Source organism: Lynx rufus, unplaced genomic scaffold (genome assembly GCF_022079265.1).
Source record: "Lynx rufus isolate CCGP_SWC_20201006 ecotype Redwood Valley unplaced genomic scaffold, mLynRuf1.p SCAF_4, whole genome shotgun sequence".
In the NCBI taxonomy this organism is placed as follows: domain Eukaryota; kingdom Metazoa; phylum Chordata; class Mammalia; order Carnivora; family Felidae; genus Lynx; species Lynx rufus.
Genome location: NW_025814856.1, coordinates 63497992 through 63517528, shown reverse-complemented (window position 1 = coordinate 63517528; position 19537 = coordinate 63497992). Strand labels below are relative to the sequence as shown.

The 19537-nt window shown below is 45.6% G+C and overlaps 1 protein-coding gene across 1 annotated transcript in view; it reads right to left on the bottom strand.

The window, feature by feature from the left end:
• The window catches only part of ABCA13 (ATP binding cassette subfamily A member 13), a 394379-nt gene that overhangs the window by 355766 nt on the left and 19076 nt on the right, over positions 1–19537 (bottom strand). Inside the window, exons 2-3 of the mRNA XM_047096975.1 lie at positions 14166–14259; positions 10081–10204 (exon numbers count right to left, since the gene is read on the bottom strand). Coding sequence (XP_046952931.1) covers positions 10081–10204; positions 14166–14259 — 218 coding nt within the window. The remainder of the gene's footprint in view (positions 1–10080; positions 10205–14165; positions 14260–19537) is intronic.

Genomic DNA, 19537 nt, shown 5'->3' with positions numbered 1-19537 from the left:
TACCAGAGCCATAAAATGAGCTTCAACAAAGTTAAAAAGACCTAAATCATGCAGAGTTCTCGGACCACAGTGGAATTTTACGTGTATTAGCAATAAAGAAGATCTAAGGAAAATCTTCAAACACTTAGAAATTAAGCATGTAACCTACAAATAACCCATGAGTCAAAGAAGAAACCACAGTGCCAATCAATTAATATTTTGAACTTAATGCAAATGAAAATACATATCGAAATTTCTGATAGCTGAAAGCAGTGCCCAGGAAGAAATATGAGGCTTTTAATCTTTACATTAGAAAAGGTCTAAAAGCAATAATCTCAGGTTGATCATAAAGAAAGTAGAAAAAGGGGAGCCTGGGTGGCGCAGTAAATTAGGCATCCAACTCTTGATTTTGGCTCAGGTCATGATCTCAGGGTTCCATGCTGACCTTGGAGCCACTTAGGATTCTCTCTCTCTCCCTCTAACCCTCTCCCCTGCTCTCTGTGTCTCTAAAATAAATTTTTTTAAGTAGATTAAGAACACATTAAACTCTAAATAAAAGAAAGAAAAAGCATCTAGGCAAGGAAAACAAGAAGTAAAACTATTTACAGATGGCACGATCATGTATGTAAAAAATCCTAAAGGTTATATTAAAAAGCCACAGCAATGGTTGTCCATATTTTTAAAAAATTGTAAGCAATACCAAAAAACATGAACTACTTAGGAATACATTTAACAAAATGTACATAAAACTGAAAACTACCAAAACATTCCTGAGAGAAATTCTAGAAAACTTAAATCAATGGAGACATTATATGATGCTCATGGATTGGAAGGCTCCATGTTGTTAAAATCTCAATTCTTTCTCAACTAATCTATACATTGAATGCAGTCCCCTGAGATAACTGCCATCCACACGCACAAGAATGAAGTCAGAGTCCTTCCTCACACCATACACAAAGGCCAACTCAAAATGGATCATAGACCAAAACTTAGGAGCTGAAACTAAAAAGTTCAAATCTTCATGGTCATGGGTCAGACAACGCCTTTTAGATAGGACACCAAAAGTGCAGGGAACATGAGAAAAAATGGATGAGTGGGACTTCATCACAATTAAACACAGTATGTTCCAAAGGATACAATGAACCAAGTGGAAAAACGACCAACAAAATGGGGGTGGGGGAAATATGTGCAAATCATATGTCTCTGGTACAGAGCTTGTGTCCAGACTATATGAAGGACTCTCACAACTCAATAACAAAACGACTGATAACCCGATTAAAAATGGGCAAAGGTGGGTCGCCTGGGGGGCTCTGTCGGTTAAGCATCAAACTTCGGCTCAGGTCATGATCTCACAGTTCATGAGTTCTCTTTCTCAGACCGTCTGTCTCTGTCTATCTTTCTCTCTCTCTCAAAAACGAACATTAAAAAATAATGGGGCGCCTGGGTGCCTCAGTCAGTTGAGCATCCGACTTCAACTCAGGTCATGATCTCACTGTTCATGAGTTTGATCCCTGGTTGGGGCTCTGGGCTGACAGCTCAGAGCCCGGAGCCTGCTTCGGATTCCGTGTCTCCCTCTCTCTCTGCCCCTCCCCTCCTGGCGCTGTCTCTCTCTCTCTCTCAAAAATAAATAAACATCTTAAAAAATGATGTAAATAAATAGGGCAAAGGAGCTGAACAGACATTTCACCAAAGAAGATACACAACTGGCCAGCGAGCAGTGAAAGGGTGGCCAATGTCATTAACCATCAGGGAAATGTAAATCTAAACCACAATGAGACACCACTTTGCCCCCACCTGGATGGCTATGCTCTAAAAGCCCTAAGCACCGGTGAGGCTATGGACCAGCAGACCCTCATACACCGTTGGTGGCAGGATAACATGGTACAGCCATTCTGGGAAAACCGACAGTTTCTGGAAACATTCAACACAAAGTCACCATACGACCTAGCATATCCCCAAGAGAAAGGAAGACATAAATCCACAGAAAAAAACTGCGTGTGCATGTCTGTAGCAGCGTTATTCATAATTGCCAAAGTGTAGAAGCGACTCCAGTGACCATCCGCCGAGGGACAGAGAAACGAAACGTAGGAGAGCCGCACGGTGGAATCTGGCCAGCAATACACATGAATGGAGTACTCACACCCGCCACCTGGGACCAACCTTCAAGACCCTGTGCCGAGTGAAAGAAGCCAGTTACAAAAATACCTGCAAGTTTCCGAATTCTGTGAGAGGCCCAGAACAGTCAAAAGCCCAGAGACAGAAAGCCGGTTAGTGGATGTCTAGGCTACGAGAGCGGGGGAGCTGAGGGGGAGATGAGAAGTAAATGCTAATGGATACAGGTGGGCATTTTTTTTGGAGTAACGAAAAATATCCTAAAACTGACTATAGTAATGGTTGCACAAGTCTGTGAATAGACTAAGAACCAAGGCTTTGTTTTGCTTTGTTTTAAGGTAATTCCAAGCAAAATCCCAGGAGGTTTTTTGTAAGAATAAACCAGTTGAGGGGCACCTGAGTGGCTCAGTCGGTTGAGCATCCAACTTTGGCTCAGGTCTTGATCTCTCGGTGAGTTCCAGCCCCGCATCAGGCTCACTGCTGTCAGCGCAAAACCCACTTCAGATCCTCTGTCTCCCTCTCTCTGTCCCTCCCCCGCTCGTGCTCTCCCTCTCTCTTTCAAAAATAAACACTTAAAAAAAAAAAAAAAAGAGGTGTGCCTGGGCAGCTCAGTCGGTTAAGCATCTGACTTTGGCTCAGGTCATGATCTCACGGTTCATGAGTTCGAGCCCCACATCAGGCTCTGTGCTGACTGCTCAGAGCCTGGAGCCTGCTTCGGATTCTGTGTCTCCCTCTCTCTCTCCCCCTCCCCCTGCTCACACTCTCTCGAAAATAAATAAACATTTTTTTAATTTTTTTAATGTTTTTTATTTATTTTTGAGACAGAGAGAGACAGAGCATGAACGGGGGAGGGGCAGAGAGAGAGGGAGACACAGAATCGGAAGCAGGCTCCAGGCTCCGAGCCATCAGCCCAGAGCCCGACGCGGGGCTCGAACTCACGGACCGCGAGATTGTGACCTGGCTGAAGTCAGACACTTAACCGACTGAGCCACCCAGGAGCCCCGAAAATAAATAAACATTTTAAAAATAATAATAATATTTTTAAAAAGAACAAACACGCTGGTTTTAAAGTTCACACAGAAATTCAAAAGAACTAAAATAATTTTGGAAAACAAAACGAAGGCGAAGGTCTTATACCACCTGATTTCGAGACTTTCTCTAAAGCAACAGTTACTGAGACTGTTTGCCAAAGAGAAATCATACACTGAAATAAGATGGGCAAGAACACAACTACATATTTTTATCGGAACACCTGGTTTGCAACGAAGGCACCAACATAGTTTAATGGGCGTAGGAGGTCTCCAACAAATGATATGAGCACAAGTCAACACCCATCAGAAGATAAACCTCAACACTTGCCCCACATCACGTACAAAAATGTACTCAGAATGGATTGTGTGCCTAAACCACAGCTGTAACCACAAAACTTCTAAAAGAAGGAGAAAATCTTCTTTCCTTCCTGAGGATCTTCGCGATCTCCAATGAAGTAAACGTTTCTGTTGAATGAAAAAAAAAAAGAAGAAACCCGCTTCCTTTCAGAAAACAGCTCAGAAACTGGAAGAAGACATTCCCCATATGTCTTTCTGATAAAAGACTTGTAATCAGAATATGTAAAAAAACTCTAAGGATTCAACAAAAACAAAGATTAAAATGTAGCGATTAATTGTAATAAAAAGAGTTGACCAAACACTTCACGCGCGCGCGCACACACACACACACACACACACACACACACCCGGTTCAAATGGCCAATAAACACACGAAAAGACACTCACCCTCTCTTTTACGGTTCCGGACCCAATTCCAACATGGGGCAGGTCCCCCTACCCCCTGGCAACACCAGGCAATTCTCGGACACCAGCAGCGTGTCCAAAAATTCAACGGACCTCTGACACCATCCACCCGGAGACCGCGTCAGACCCCGCAGGAGAAGGGCTCAGTCCCCCAGCACTGCCCCTCCCCCACTTGAGCTTCCAGTCGCCAGTTTATAGCTATTGTCACCTGTGCTCCCCACCGCCCTGCTACAGATCGGAGGCTCCAACGGCCTCCTTCTTAGCTTTGATTAATTGCCCAGGGTGGGGGCGCCTGGGTGACTCTTAATTCGGGGTTGTGAGTTCGAGCCCCACGTTGGGTATAGAGATTACTTAAAATAAATTTTTAAAAAACGTAAATTGCTAGAATGACTCCCAGAACTCAGGGAAACACTTAGGTTTACCGGTTTATTAAAGGATGGTGACCGGGGATACGAACCAACAGTCAGTTGGAAGAGGGGCTCAGACCCAGGTCTGGGGATGGGGCATGGAGCGCCCTGCCTCCCCAGGTACCAGAGCTCGCCCATCTCCAAGTGATCACTGACCCGGAAGCTCTCTGAACCCCTGGGCCTTTTGGGTTTTGTAAGAAGATCTCCTAATGAAGGCGCCATCGATTAGATCAGGGGCCATTGGCTGATTTAACCTCCAGCCCCTCCCCCCCCCACCGGGATAGGGGGGTGGGCAGGAAAGTTCTAACCTCTAATCCCAAAGGTTGCTTCCCCGGGCAACCAGTACCCACCCCCCAGCCCTGGGGAGGGGTCCAAGAGTCGCCTTCATTAACATAACACAAGACACCTTTACAGCCCGGAGCACTCAGAAAATTCTAGGGGGTTGGGCGCTGACAGCCGGAAACTGGGGTTGATGACCAAACACAAGTGAGGAATAGATATTCGTTCAGGTGACCACATATCTACTCCGTACAAATCCCGGTACTGCAACATCCTTCATGGCTAGAGAAATCCATGAAAAATACCTCAGATAACACGACTCCACCATGAGTACGGCCAAAGTAAGGAGACCCCAAAACCCCACGTGCTGGCAAGAAGGGGAGTCCTTGGAGCCCCCATATACTGATGCTGGGAGTCCCAGATTGTACATACGCTTTGGAAAACAGTCCAGAAGTTTATTATAAACTAAGACTCACTAAACACTCATCCCAACAGCTGCACTCTCTACAAAGACATTGTCTTAACACCGACAGCAGCTTTTCTCCTACATAGTCAAAACTGGAAATAGCCACCAGGCTCCTGCCTGCTGTGTGGCTGGTCTCCTGCTCTGGTCAGCAGCCCCTGTAAGGAGCCAGGTGCATCACGTGTGGGGAATGTCCCTGATTGGGGGATCCTGAACCTGCCTTATGACTGTGTTGCCCTTGATTTATGACTGGATGAAGCTGAAACCCAACTTGTGTGTGCGCCTCCATAGCGTGAGAGTACCACTTGGCAATTGAAAAAGGAGTGAGTTACTGGTACATACAACACACACATAAATCTGGAAACATTTGGCTTCAGACACCAAGGGTGTATCTCGTACACGAAGTTCTGTAAAAGACAAATCTAGGGGTGCCTGGGTGGGTGACTCAGACAGTTAAGCGTGTCCCAACTTCTGCTCAGGTCATGATCTCGCGGTTCATGGGTTCGAGCCCCACGTCGGGCTCTGTGCTGACAGCTCAGAGCCCGGAGCCTGCTTGGGATTCTGTGTCTCCCTCTTTTCTCTGTCCCTTCCCCACTTGGGCTCACTCTCTCTCAAAATAAATAAACAAACTTAAAAAAAATTTAAAAAGACAAATCTAAATCTCATCCAGATGGCAGTAAGCAGGTAATTTGTTCCTGGGGTGGGGTAGGCTGGGAGGGGGGCACAGGGGATTTGCAGGGAGAATGGAATATTCCATCACGGCAGTGTTCGCCTAGGTAAACAAACATGTCAAGGCTCACCGTGCATTTACTTGTCATCGATTATTGTATAGATCAATAAAGTTGGTTTTTGACCATTAATTGTATTTCCATTACCTGAGGAAGGAAAAATCAGTGACGTGGTATAACTTCTAAAAAGATGCCATTTGTGATAGCAACAAAAAAATAACACAGTAGCTGGGAAAAAGTGTGAAGAATGGTATCCATGGCCTTCACGGGACAGTATCACTACGCGGTGCTGAGACGCTGAAAACCTAACTACACCATACGTCGCATAGTGATTGCAGGATTCCATGTGACACCAATCGAACCCCCAACAGAATATTCTCACCGACCTTGACAAGTTTGTAAAATGTATAGACTTCCCTGAAGGAGGAAAGCGAGGTAGGAGGGTTTGCCCTATCAGACACAAGACACCGGAAAGGTCTAGGAAGAAAGCCAGCGAGGTGCAGTCGGGGGTGGCCTGATGGGTCTCCGGAACAGACAGAGACGTCCAGAGCCGATCCGGGGGCCGAGGAAAGCGCGATGTCTGTCCGAGATCCACCGCATATCCGTGGAGTTATCCAAATGGGGGGAAAAGTGTGATTGGATCATTGTACCCCACCCATAGACATAAAGCCCAGATGAACGCAATACTTATGTGTGAAAGGGAAAACTAGGGTGTAAAAATAAAACAAGGAGAAATCTACAAATAAAAACTGGCAGAATACACCTGACTACCCATGTTCTCGATTTCCCCCGAGAGGCATCAGCCGGGCACAGAGAGTGCTCACAGGAGAGACCAGCCCCGGAAAGCAGTGTGAGGGTACACGGGGACATAGGGGTGATAGTCTCATGGGAAGCAGTTCCTGGGAGCAGAGAGGGATGCCGTGGGCTGGAGGCTGGTGCCCCCTGCTGTACATCCCTCGCTGCCGCTGAGCCTCTCTTGGCTAAGCTCCTGAAAGGGGTCTAGAAAGACCCCTCAGGACCCCGTGTAGTCGTCTTTCCTCCGTGGCTCCTTAGAGAGAAAACTATGAAGGGGAAAGGAGGGGCCTGAATATAAAGAAGAAGGTGAAATCAGGGCCTGAAGCCCAAGAGAGAAAACGAGAAAATGCAGGGCCCTCCGCCAGCACGCAGGCCAGAGCCCGCCAGCCAGCTGGGTGTGTGAGGGAAGATGTCAATGTCACCAGAAACAGGGGTCCTGATGAGTCCATCTCTGAAGACCCTGCCGGTGCCCCCTTCTTTTCCAAGGCCATGAGGGGTGTGGGGGGAGACACCAGGAGACAGACACAGGATCAACCATAGGAACCCCTGGTCTGTTAGAAAAAGTCCAGGCAGGGAGAGAGTCCCAAAGGACCGACTCCTAATTATGCATTCCACGGAGCCAGTGTTTCCCAGGGAGGGGGACCCTGGTACCACCGAGGGTCTGGAGGTGAGACAGCATAAAGAGAAAGGTTGAACAGGCTGGGGAAGGGGCTAGAGGTGTATCAACGTAGAAGGCGTCCAAGGGTGGGGACGGGGCCAGGAGCACAGACAGAATCCTCCTTGTAAGCAACAAGGATGGGGGCACCTGGGTTGGGCAGCTGGCTAAGCCTCTGAGTCCTGGTTTCAGCTCAGGTCATAAGCTCACGGTTCGCGAGTTTGAGCCCCACATCGGGCTGTGCACTGACAGCACGGAGCCTGCTTGGGATTCTGTCTCCCTCTCTCTGCCCCTCCCCTGCTTGCACTCTCTCTCTCTCTCTCAAAATAAGTAAATAAACTTAGAAAAAAAATTTTCAATGTTTAAGAAACAAGGATGGGGGCGCCTGGGTGGCTCAGTTGGTTAAGCGGCCGACTTCGGCTCAGGTTATAATCTCACGGTCCATGAGTTCGAGCCCCGGGTCGGGCTCTGTGCTGACAGTGCAGAGCCTGGAGCCTGTTTCAGATTCTGTGTCTCCCTCTCTCTGACCCTCCCCTGTTCATGCTCTGTCTCTCCCTGTCTCAAAAATAAATATAATGTTAAATAAATAAATAAATAAATAAATACAAGGATGGAGCTCTTAGCTGCCCCGGGAGGTGAATGGGGATCCAACTACTTGCAAAGGACTTGGAATGGAGAGAAGTGTGGAATGGCTGCAGAGCTGAGAAGCCACGCATGTGCAAGGAGTGAACTGCAGCGGCAGCGAAGCAGGTAGGAAGTGAGGTGATCCTCAAGAGCTGGGGCGGATCTGAGAACCAGGAAACATCACAAGGCTCACGGTAGCACCGTGACGACAGTGGGAGAGCACAGCACCCGTCACCAGAGTGCAGGGAACCCTGGTGTGGGCAGCGTCCCCCAAGAAAGGGACGAGGGGTCGCACACGGGCATCACAAATGGTGACTCTGGTGCCGTGGCTTTGCCGTAAAAATACAGGACCGATTCCTCACACTGCATGAGAACATCCGCTTTATCTGCTTTCAGTAATGACCCATCTCAGCTCCGAGATCCAATGGTTAGAGCCAAGCTCCCCGCAGAGCCAGGAATAAGGAAGCCGATTTTCATACTCAGAACCCAGATCAGATGAAACGTGGGCTTCCTGACCAAAGTGAACTTTCCCTGGGGAATTACAAAGGGCACAGAAATGCACACACGAAATCAACCATCATAATGTTTGAGGAGACCGGATATGGAAACTTCTGCTCACAGATGTTTGTAAACCGAGATGATCAGAAGGGAGTCTCTGCATGGCTCTGAGGGTGCAGTCAGTTCACATCTGAACCGATCTGAAAACAAGCCAGAAGCACAGCCGGCCATCGGGGGTCCAGGTGGAGACGGGAGCTGAGCTGGGTGCTCTTCCTGCCCCTTGTCTGTCCTCAGTACCTCCTGCAACTGGACGTCTCTCAGATTTTGCCTTCCTAACTCATGACGCTGGAGGGGGGTAAGCGAGACCCTGAGGTTCAGAGAGGTTGAGAAATCTGCACAGACACACAGAACTGAACAGCGACAGGGCCAGTGCGGACTGGGGATAAAGCCCAACTTTTTGTACTTCAACGTCTGTTCTGAGTGAAGGAGGAGTGGGTAAGCCGTGGGGTGGAGACGCCTGCACACCCAAACCCCCTAGCCTTCCCAGAAAGAGGCTTTTTTATACGTTTTTCACACGCACAAAAAGACCATCAACTATTTCAGGGTTATGAGTTCGGACACTTTCCAATGATTTTCTCTATACCATGCTTCTATATCAAAAAAAAAAAAAAAATGTAGGGGCGCCTGGGCGGCTCAGTCGGTTAAGCATCCCTCATAAGCTCAGGTCATAATCTCACAGTTCATGAGTCCGAGCCCCGCATCAGGCTCTGTGCTGACAGTTCAGAGCCTGGAGCCTGCTTCGTATTCTGTGTCTCCCTCTCTCTCTGCCCCTCCTCTGCTCGTGCTCTGTCTCTCTGTCTCAAAAATAAATAAAAACATTAAAAAAAATTTGTTAAAAATGCAAACACCACTGATAAACATTGTACCGGACGTGTCCAAGATTATCTATAAACTTTCCATTCTCTTCCTGCAACTGAGACTTGAAAGATGAAGATCAGATATTTTAACGTGCTTTACATCCAAGTGTCTTAGATCCTTCAATGCCAGGAAAGAGAAGCTTCCAGAACATTCAGAACCCTCCAAGTCAAACCCCCTTGATTCTGACTCTTCCCACAGGAAACACATCTGCTCTTTCTCTGTGCAGTCTTCGATGCCATCAGACCCCCCCAGCCCCCCGCTTTGCCAGGCAGCCACCAGGGTGGCCAGAGCCGCACAAGCGATTCTGAAGTCAGACTTTTAACCTACAGAAACCAAACTATTATACTCAAATGACGTTTGCTAATCAGCAGTCACTTTGTGGTTCCAAGAACAGCCATGGAAAGAGGAAAGACCCCCTACCCAAACCAGCCGTTAACTGGAAACATTATCACATGAGTCTGCATTTAACAAAACTGATGTTCTTGGGGCGCCCAGGTGGCTCAGTTGGTTAAGCGTCCGACTCTTGATCTCGCCACGGGTCATGATCTCACGGTTCATGAGTTTGAGCCCCGAGTGAGGCTCTGTGCTGACAGCACAGAACCTGCTTGGAATTCTCTGTCTCCCCCTCTCTCTCTGCCCCTCCCCTGTTTTCTCTCTCTCTCTCCTTCTCAAAATAAACAAACTTTAAAAACAAACAAAACAGATGCTGCTGTAACTCTAGACTCTGTGCTGTTTATGATCTCCGACCTCTCCCAAACTGTTAGGCTTTACTAAAAGCATAAAAGCTCATTCCCATGAATTCTGAAAAGGATGCTTGTGTCTCTCTTACCGAGAATGGTGCTCCGTGGCTCCCTCATAGCTCTGGTTCCGGCAGGTCGACCCCGTGTTGCAAAGAAGGCCTTGGACAAAGGGGAAAACGCCTCGGCTGGGCAGATCCCGAGGTTGCAAAAAACCTGAGTGTAGATTCAAGGGAGAAGTGCGTCCACATAACAGAATACCTATTCGGTCAGAAGAGTAGTGTCGAATATGATGTTATTATATTTTTAATCCTCTTATTCAGTTAAAAGAGGTCTGAGCACTCAAACAAAAGAGAGAGAGGAAAGGAAGAAAGCCTTCATATGGAACACCTTTCCGTGGGTCTGTACTCACGCTTCAGGGCAGAATGGCCCTGCCCAGCCTGAGAGCCGCAGGACTCACCCCCTCCCAGCTCCCTGAGGGGCAAAACCCCCCTTACACAGCCATGCCTTGCACACAGTCCTCTGTAAACCTGCTGCGGGCGGGAAGAATAAGATAGATCCTTCTTCCCATCTCATACAAAGATTTAGCAGTTTTTTAGTTTGGGCAAAATTTTCAATCGAATACACCTTGGATTCTTAAATGTATACGCGTAGTTGTTAAAGACCATATAACGCAAAGAAGTTTAGACAAAACGGATAGAATCCAAGGGTTTTCAGGAAGACTTTGCTGCAACAATGCCCCTGACTCGATCGAGTGGAGTTCATCTGTGCCCCATGCCTAGAGCCCTCCACGCCCCCGATGGACTGATGGCAGTGGTTGAGATGCTGATGACCGCGGGCAACTTGGAAGTTACTGATCTAACATGAAGTAGCTCATAAAGTCTTGGTGAAAGGCCTTCCATGCGAGCCTAGTTTGGTCTGGGAAATGATCGCACTCTCAGGACATGGAGACTCACTACCCCCAGGGCTCAGCACAATGCTTTGCACATAGAAGACAGTCACTTAATGTTGGATGAATGAATCATTGAATGAACCATTGGTGGAATGAATGAATGAATGAAAAATGAACAAGTAGTCTCTCAAGCCACAGGGGCAAATGGAGTTCTTAGTGAACACAAGACCCAGTGCACTAGGGTAGGAGACATCCAGCCACACCCCTTCTCCTCAATCATAAAGACCTCATTTTATTTCTTCTCCTGCCATGGTGTCTGCACCACCCAGATCATTCCTCTCCTGCACACCTGTAGTCCCACGAAGTCTCACATGTCGGGCCCCAGTAGCCTTTCCCTAACATGGACTGGCCACCTCTCTTATGAGCTCACATGGCCCCCCTGCAGAACCCCATCATGACACTTTCCCCACCATATTGAAATAGTCTGACGTGACAGCAAGCTCTAGAAGGACAGGGAAAATATCTTGTCCACTAGATTATCTTCAGCAAGGTCTTGGAGCCAGCAGGCACTCAACACATATTTGCCAAAAGAATAAATACATTAATTATTTCGGATAGTGACATACTATTTTAGATAAGACCCATCCCTTAATAATCTTTTATTCATGTAACTTTTTCAGAATTAACCACATTATCCACATTTCTAGTGGCATAAATCTGATAGAAACAAAACAGGCCATCATTTCTCAAGCAGTAATGCTGTTGAGATTTCAAACCAAATGAAAAAAAGCGTCTTTCTGATAAAGCTCCTGGAGCAGAGGAACTTAACCAGTAATGATTTATCAGTGCATTACCACCATCATTGCCATCATTATCACCGTCATTGCCATCATCATCACCATCATCATCATCACCATCATCACCATCACCACCATCATCATCACCATCATCACCATCACCATCATCATCACCATCATCACCATCATCACCATCACCACCATCACCACCATCACCTCCACCACCATCATCATCACCATCATTATCACCATCATCGTCACCATCATCACCACTGTCACCATCCCCATTGCCATCATCATCATCACCATCATCACCATCATCATTACCATCATCACCACTGTTATCACCATCATCACCATCATCATCATCATCACTATCATCATCATTGTCACTATCATCACCATCACCATCATCACTACCATCACCATCTTTATCACCATCACCACGATCATCACCACCATCATCACCACCATCACCACCACCACCATTACCACTACCATCATCACTATCATCACCATCACCCTCACCACCATCACCACCATCATCACCACCACTTACCACCACCATCATCATCATCATCACCATCACTATCATCACCATCACCATCATCACCACAGTCACCATCCCTATTGCCATCATCATCATCATCATCACCATCATCACTATCATCATTACCATCATCACTACCATTATCACCATCACCACCATCACCACCACCATCACCACCACCATCACCACCACCATCATCACCATCGTCATCACCACCATCACCACCACCATCGCCACCACCATCATCACCACCATCACCACCATCATCATCGCCATCACCATCATCACCACTACCACCACCACCACCACCACCATCACCACCATCACCACCATCACCACCACCATCGCCACCACCATCGCCACCACCATCGCCACCACCATCATCGCCATCACCATCATCACCACTACCACCACCACCACCACCACCATCACCACCATCACCACCATCGCCACCACCATCGCCACCACCATCATCACCACCATCACCACCATCATCATCGCCATCACCATCATCACCACTACCACCATCACCATTATCATCACCACCACCACCATCACCACCATCACCGCCGCCATCACCACCACCTCACCACCATCACCACCACTACCATCACCACCACCATCATCACCACCACCACCATCATCACCATCACCATCACCACCATCACCACCACCATCGCCACCATCATCACCATCACCACCATCACCACCACCATCACCACCATCATCACCATCATCATCATCACCATCATCATCACCATCATCATCATCACCATTACCACCATCATCACCATCACCATCATCACCACTACCACCATCACCACCACCACCATCACCACCATCACCACCGTCACCACCACCATCGCCACCATCATCATCACCATCACCACCATCACCACCACCATCACCACCATCATCACCATCATCATCATCAACGTCATCATCACCATCATCATCATCACCATTACCACCATCATCACCATCACCATCATCACCACTACCACCATCACCACCACCACCATCACCACCATCACCACCACCATCGCCACCATCACCACCACCATCATCAGCACCATCACCACCGTCATCACCATCATCATCACCATCACCACCATCACCACCACCATCACCACCATCACCATCATCATCATCACCGTCATCATCACCATGATCATCATCACCATTACCACCATCATCACCATCACCATCATCACCACCATCACTGTCCCCATTGCCATCATCATCATCATCATCACCATTATCATTACCATCATCACCACCATTATCACCATCACCAACATCATCACTACCTCCACCAACAATAACATCATCACCATTATCACTATCACCACCTTCATCACTATCATCACCATCACCGTCATCACTACCATCACCATCCTCGTCACCATCGTCACCATCATCATCATCACCATCAGCAGCAGCATCATCACTATCTTTGCCACCAACAACATCATCACCATCGTCATCACTATGACACCATGATAGCTGTCATCACTGTCACTATCATCATCGTCATCATCACCATCATCACCAGCACCATCCGCACCACCATAACCACCAATGCCATCACTATCTTGTTGATAGACTAAAGTGTATCTGTCACCTTTTACCTCTTCTTCTACTCTTGATATATCTATAATAGCATCTAAACCTATTCTCACAAAGGCAGTTTAGTTAGAAGAATAAATCTATATGCTAGATGGAACAGGTATGTGTGAATATGATTCTTAACAGAAAAAAATACAAATTGATGCTTACTGGCACATACCCCGGAAATATAGCTATTGTGGTATCACAGTGAACCTTATGTGTTCATTCCACTCAGAATTCACAGTTTATAAACAACAGAGGAAAGAGCTGCATTTTCTTCCTCCAGAGGGTCTATAATGCAAGAAGTGTAGCCAAAGTAACACTCACAATTGTCTCTGTGTCTGGGAGGCTCTTGAAAACGAAGCACTGTCAGAATCATGAAGAGGATACATGGCCAAAAGAATTCAGCAAGAGAAAGGACCTGAAGAAGGATGTTGGGAAAAAAAAATTAGAGTTTGAATAAATGGCAAAGCATTGTAATAGCCCCCTTGCCTGCAGGATGGGTTGCTGCTCACTCAGGCCTCCCTTAAAGGAGGTCATTGTCAAGGCTTTGGGTGGCTCAGTCAGTTGGGTGTCCAACTCTTGGTTTCGGTTCAGGTCATGATCTCTTGGATTGTGGGTTCGAGTCCCACATGGAGCTCCGTGCTGCCAGTGCAGAGCCTGCTTGGGATTCTCTCTCTCTCCCTCTCTCTCTGTCCCTACCATGCTGTCTCTCTCTCAAAAATAAATAAACTTAAAATTTTTTTAATTAAAAAAAAAAGGAGAATATTGTCATCCTTACTGAGCATCTCTGAGAACACTGATTTGAGCCACGGGTCCACAGTTCGTTCGTCATCTGGACCCGCGACTGTCACCTCCTTGTACGTTTCCCAAAACACTTGTTTTCTGTTTCTTTCTTTTTTGTCCACATTATTTTTTTTAATGTTTATTTATTCTTGAGAGAGAGGGAGAGACAGACAGAGCATGAGCAGGGGAGGGGCAGAGCGAGAGAGGGACACAGAATCCGAAGCAGGCTCCAGGCTCTGAGCTGTTGGCACACAGCCCGACGCGGGGCTTGAACTCACGAGCTGTGAGATCATGACCTGAGCTGAAGTCGGACGCTTAACAGACTGAGCCACCCAGGCACCCCTCCACATTCTTAATTATGGCAGACTTGATGACATTAAAGAAATTCAATAAATAACTTCATTCATATTTCTCACTTTCCAACAAGCTATTTTAATTTTTCCAATTTCTTTAACATTCCTGACTTTCCACTTACACAGGCATTTTCCCCGAGGTGGTGGGGGCACAGACATCGACCTTCATTTTTCCAGCATCTTCCAGTGATGCCACACGAGGCTCATACCTAGTCCCTTACCAGTTGCATAACATTCTTACCAAATGGATACACCATGGTTCCCATATCTTCCATCAGTGAATAGTGTTTGTGCCTAAATAATTCTTCTTTTGAATTACTTTCTTAAGACTGGAACAAATTCCTGAAAGTCAGATTACTGGAGCCAAATCTCCTGACACAGACAACAAAAGAGCCACATGTAACAATCACGGTAATTCGCATAGCTTTGCGTCCTCAGTCAAAAAAGACAAAGGAATTACCATGGATGCATGGAATTTAATTATTTGAGAATGAAATACCCAAGGTTCAGCCCAGTGAAAAACTAATTAAGAAGAAAATCCTCAGGGCACTGGGTAGTTCAGTCGGTTAAGCACCAACTCTTGGGACTCTTGGTTTCAGCTTAGGTCATGATCTCATGGTTCAAGAATTTGAGCCCTGCATCGGGCTCTGTTCTGACAGCGCAGAGCTTGTTTGGGATTCTCTCTCTGCCTCTGTCTACCCCTCCACTACTCACGCTATCTTTGTCTCTCTCAAAATAAGTAAATAATAAAAAAAAAAGAATTATCCTCGATTATCACCAGATTATTCTTTTTTTTTTTACATTGTTTTATTTTTGAGAGACAGAGAGAGACAGAGCATGAGTAGGGGAGGGGCAGAGAGAGAGAGAGAGAGAGAGACAGAATCTGAAGCAGGTTCCAGGCTCCAAGCTGTCAGCACAGAGCCCGATGTGGGGCTCAAACACACAAACCATGAAATCGTGACCTGAGCTGAAGTTAGACACTTAACCAACTGAGCCACTCAGGCGCCCCCAGATTATTCTTTTTGTCCTCATTCTTCCGTGGTTTTATGGTGGATCATGTTCTCCTGTAGACTTCCACTCGTATCATTCCACAAAGACAAGCGTTTATAACCACACACCAAACAGGTTAGGCACTCAATAATGCATGAACAAAAACCTAAAATCTGCAGGTTAGGGAGGTAGGGGTACCCACCCTAACACTAAAGACGGTTTTTTTAGACTCCAAGTTATAATGCTTTGAGCTAAAACAAACTTTTCGCCTCTTTGGTTCCTTTGCTCTTTGAACTGCCCTTCACAATTCTTCCCTATAAGGAAATGGCATCGAAATGCGGCCAGGAGGGTGTATGTGGCCTGAAGCCATAAAGACAAAACACAGGTGGAAAGGTTTCAATCCCCACTGTAGTTAAAGAAAAGAAATCACCACTTTTGAAAGAGTTCATGATGTAATATTTCTTGTGCCAGAAAGTGCATCATTATGGAAAGTTCCCTGACCGAGTGCGGAAATCCAATATCATACATCTTTATAATGGGGCAAATGTCTACAGGAGGCCAACGTCTACTCAAAGGATGGTGATTAAAACAGCCAGAGAGGTCGGGAACACTCAGAAGACCACCAATTCAAGTCATCTAGCTCATTCTCTACAACAAATAATCATTTCTTCAAGTATGGGAGTAGGGGTGTGGTGTGGGAAGATTCCATAACTAGTTCCGGCTGAAACTAAATGTGCAAAACGGAAAACATGCCACAAATTCAGCAATGACTTGATACCGTTAAGAAGAATAAATACAGGCGCACCGGGGTGGCTCAGTCAGTTAAGCGTCAGACTCTTGATTTCGGCTCAGGTCATGATCTCACAGGTCATGATCTCTGTGCTGACAGCACGGAGGCTGCTTGGGATTCTCTCCCTCCCTCCCTCTCTGCCCCTCCCCTGCTCGCCTGCTTTCTCTCTCTCTCAAAATAAACAAATATATTTCTCTCTCAAAATAAATAAATATATTCCTCTCTCTCAAAATAAATATACTTTGAAAAAAAGAAGAAATACATAATTAACTTTCTGTTTTAAAAATTTTTTAAATAGCATATGAGAGCCATTTTTTAAGACAGAGAGGTATAAAGAACACAGATAATGGTCCACAGACCCAAGACTCATACGTATAACAACTCTCGATATTATAAGTAATTACATATTATGCATGGTTAGGAAATTTAAAAAGTACAGAAAGAATACAGCCATTCTCCCAAAGGATAAATTATCTCAATTGCTTTCTTTTTAAAAATAATTTTTTTAAGTTTATTTTATTTTTGAAGAGAGAGAGAGAGACAGAGTGTGAGCAGGGGAGGGGCAGAGAGAGGGAGACACAGAATCGGAAGCAGGCTCCAGGCTCTGAGCTGTCAGCACAGAGCCCGATGCGGGGCTCGAACTCACGAACCGTGAGATCATGACCTGAGCTGAAGTTGGATGCTTAACCGATGTTGGATGCTAAGCCACCTCGGCTCCCCTCAACAGCTTTCTGAATTCATTTTTTTTAAAGTATATATAAGCCTAACTAATGTTTTTGGAAACAGTTTTTCATATCAGCACTTATAGAACTGTCTCATTGTTTTTAAAGAGAACACGATAATCTACTGTAGAATGTAATTTATTCAACCAATCACCTAGTTCATGGAAACGTGCAAGGTTTTCTGTTTGGGGCCATTGCTATCATGAGGTTTCTGTACATATTTGGCTGACTGTTGTAAGTATGCTTATGAAGTGTCGTTGCAAATGAGATTCTTGAGTCAAAGTGTGTATGATTTCTAATCATACAAAACACACCCAGTACAAACCAGCCCAGCCATCATTCCCTCCAAACACACTCTCCTGAGATTAACAAACCTTCAAATTTCTGTCATTATTTTGTCAAAGTGATATGCAAAAAAATGTTTTTCTTTAATTATTAAGGTCAAGCATTTTTCATAAGTCAAATCTACAATAATTCCTTGTCCATTCACTCCCTATTCTTCCCTGTGCACATTTTTCTATTACATATAAATATATATATATATTTATACATATATATGATACAAAAGTGTACGGTCAGACACAAAACAGGCTAGGCATTCAATAATGCACGAACAGAAATTTACACTCTAGCAGGATAGGAGGATACGTGGTTTTACACTAAACAGGATGTCTTACTGGGGTGCCTGGGTGGCTCAGTTGGTCTGACTCTTGATTTGGACTCAGGTCATGATCTCGCGGTTTGTGGGTTTGAGCCCCGCATTTGGCTCTGCACTGAGAGTGTGGAGCCTGCTTGGGATTTTCTCTTCCTCTCTCTCTGCCCCTCCCCCCTCCACAAAAGGAATATATTAACTTAAAAAGAGTGGGCACCTGGGTGGCTCAGTCGGTTAAGCGTCCAACTTCAGCTCAGGTCATGATCTCACAGTTCATGAGTTCAAGCCCCGAGTCAGGCTCTGTGCTGACAACTCAGAGCCTGGAATCTGCTTTGGATTTTGTGTCTCCCTCTCTCTCTGCCCCTCCCCTGCTTGTGGTCTGTCTGTCTGTCTCTCTCAAAAATAAACTTAAAAACATTTAAAAAAATTTTTAAAGAAATGAGGGCATCTTACTATTTTAAAACCCACTTTACGTACTTTTTTTCTTTCTGTTTTTTTTGTTTTGTTTTGTTTTGTTTTGTTTTGTTTTGTTTTTACTGGTCTGCAAATCATTGTCTCCTATTTTCTTTTTGAGTTAAGGAATTTCTTCATTGGTCCTTTGTCGGCTTAAAGTATTTAAGCAAATATTTTCTCCAGTGTCTTATTTGCCTTTTAATTGTCAAAATCTTTGATGCAATCAATTCATCAATCTTTTTATTTATAGCATCTGGATTCTTGTTCCTACACATAATGAATGAATGATCATCATTCAAGGGACCCTTATCATGGCCAAATTAAAATAGGCAGTGGCAGCTGTGAAGCTATAAGAATTTACCTGTCCAGTCCTCACTTCAGTGGAAAATCTCCAGTTTCAAATGGAAATAACATCGTTAAAAAAGCAAAACTCTACATCGTATAATCTAGCAATTTCTTAAAGATCTTGAACTGAAACAGAACCCCCAGTTACACTTTAAAAAATAGTATCTCAGGGGGCGCCTGGGTGGTTGAGTCAGTTAAGCATCCGACTTCGGATCAGGTCATGATCTCATGGTTCGTGAGTTCTAGCCCCAAGTCAGGCTCTGTGCAGGCTCTGTGCAGCCTATGTCTCTCTCTCTCTCTCTGACCCTCCCCTGCTCTCTCTCTCTCTCTCTCTCAAAAATAAATAAACGTTAAAGAAAATAGTATGTTAGTTTTTTATTTGTAAGATAATCACCAGCTGCTCCAAAAAGCACAGGTAGGGTAAAAATCTCCCATTGTTCGAATGTGAAATAACTCCGTTCAGAAGACAAGTATTGAAACGCCCAGTTCTGCTGTGTCACTGCCCATTGTGAGCCAGTGAATCACCTCCTTTCACAAGACTCTCTCCCAGAGGCGCTCAGAGGCTCTTTCTCATCATATTTTTGTACCCTGGTTTCCTTCTCATGTGT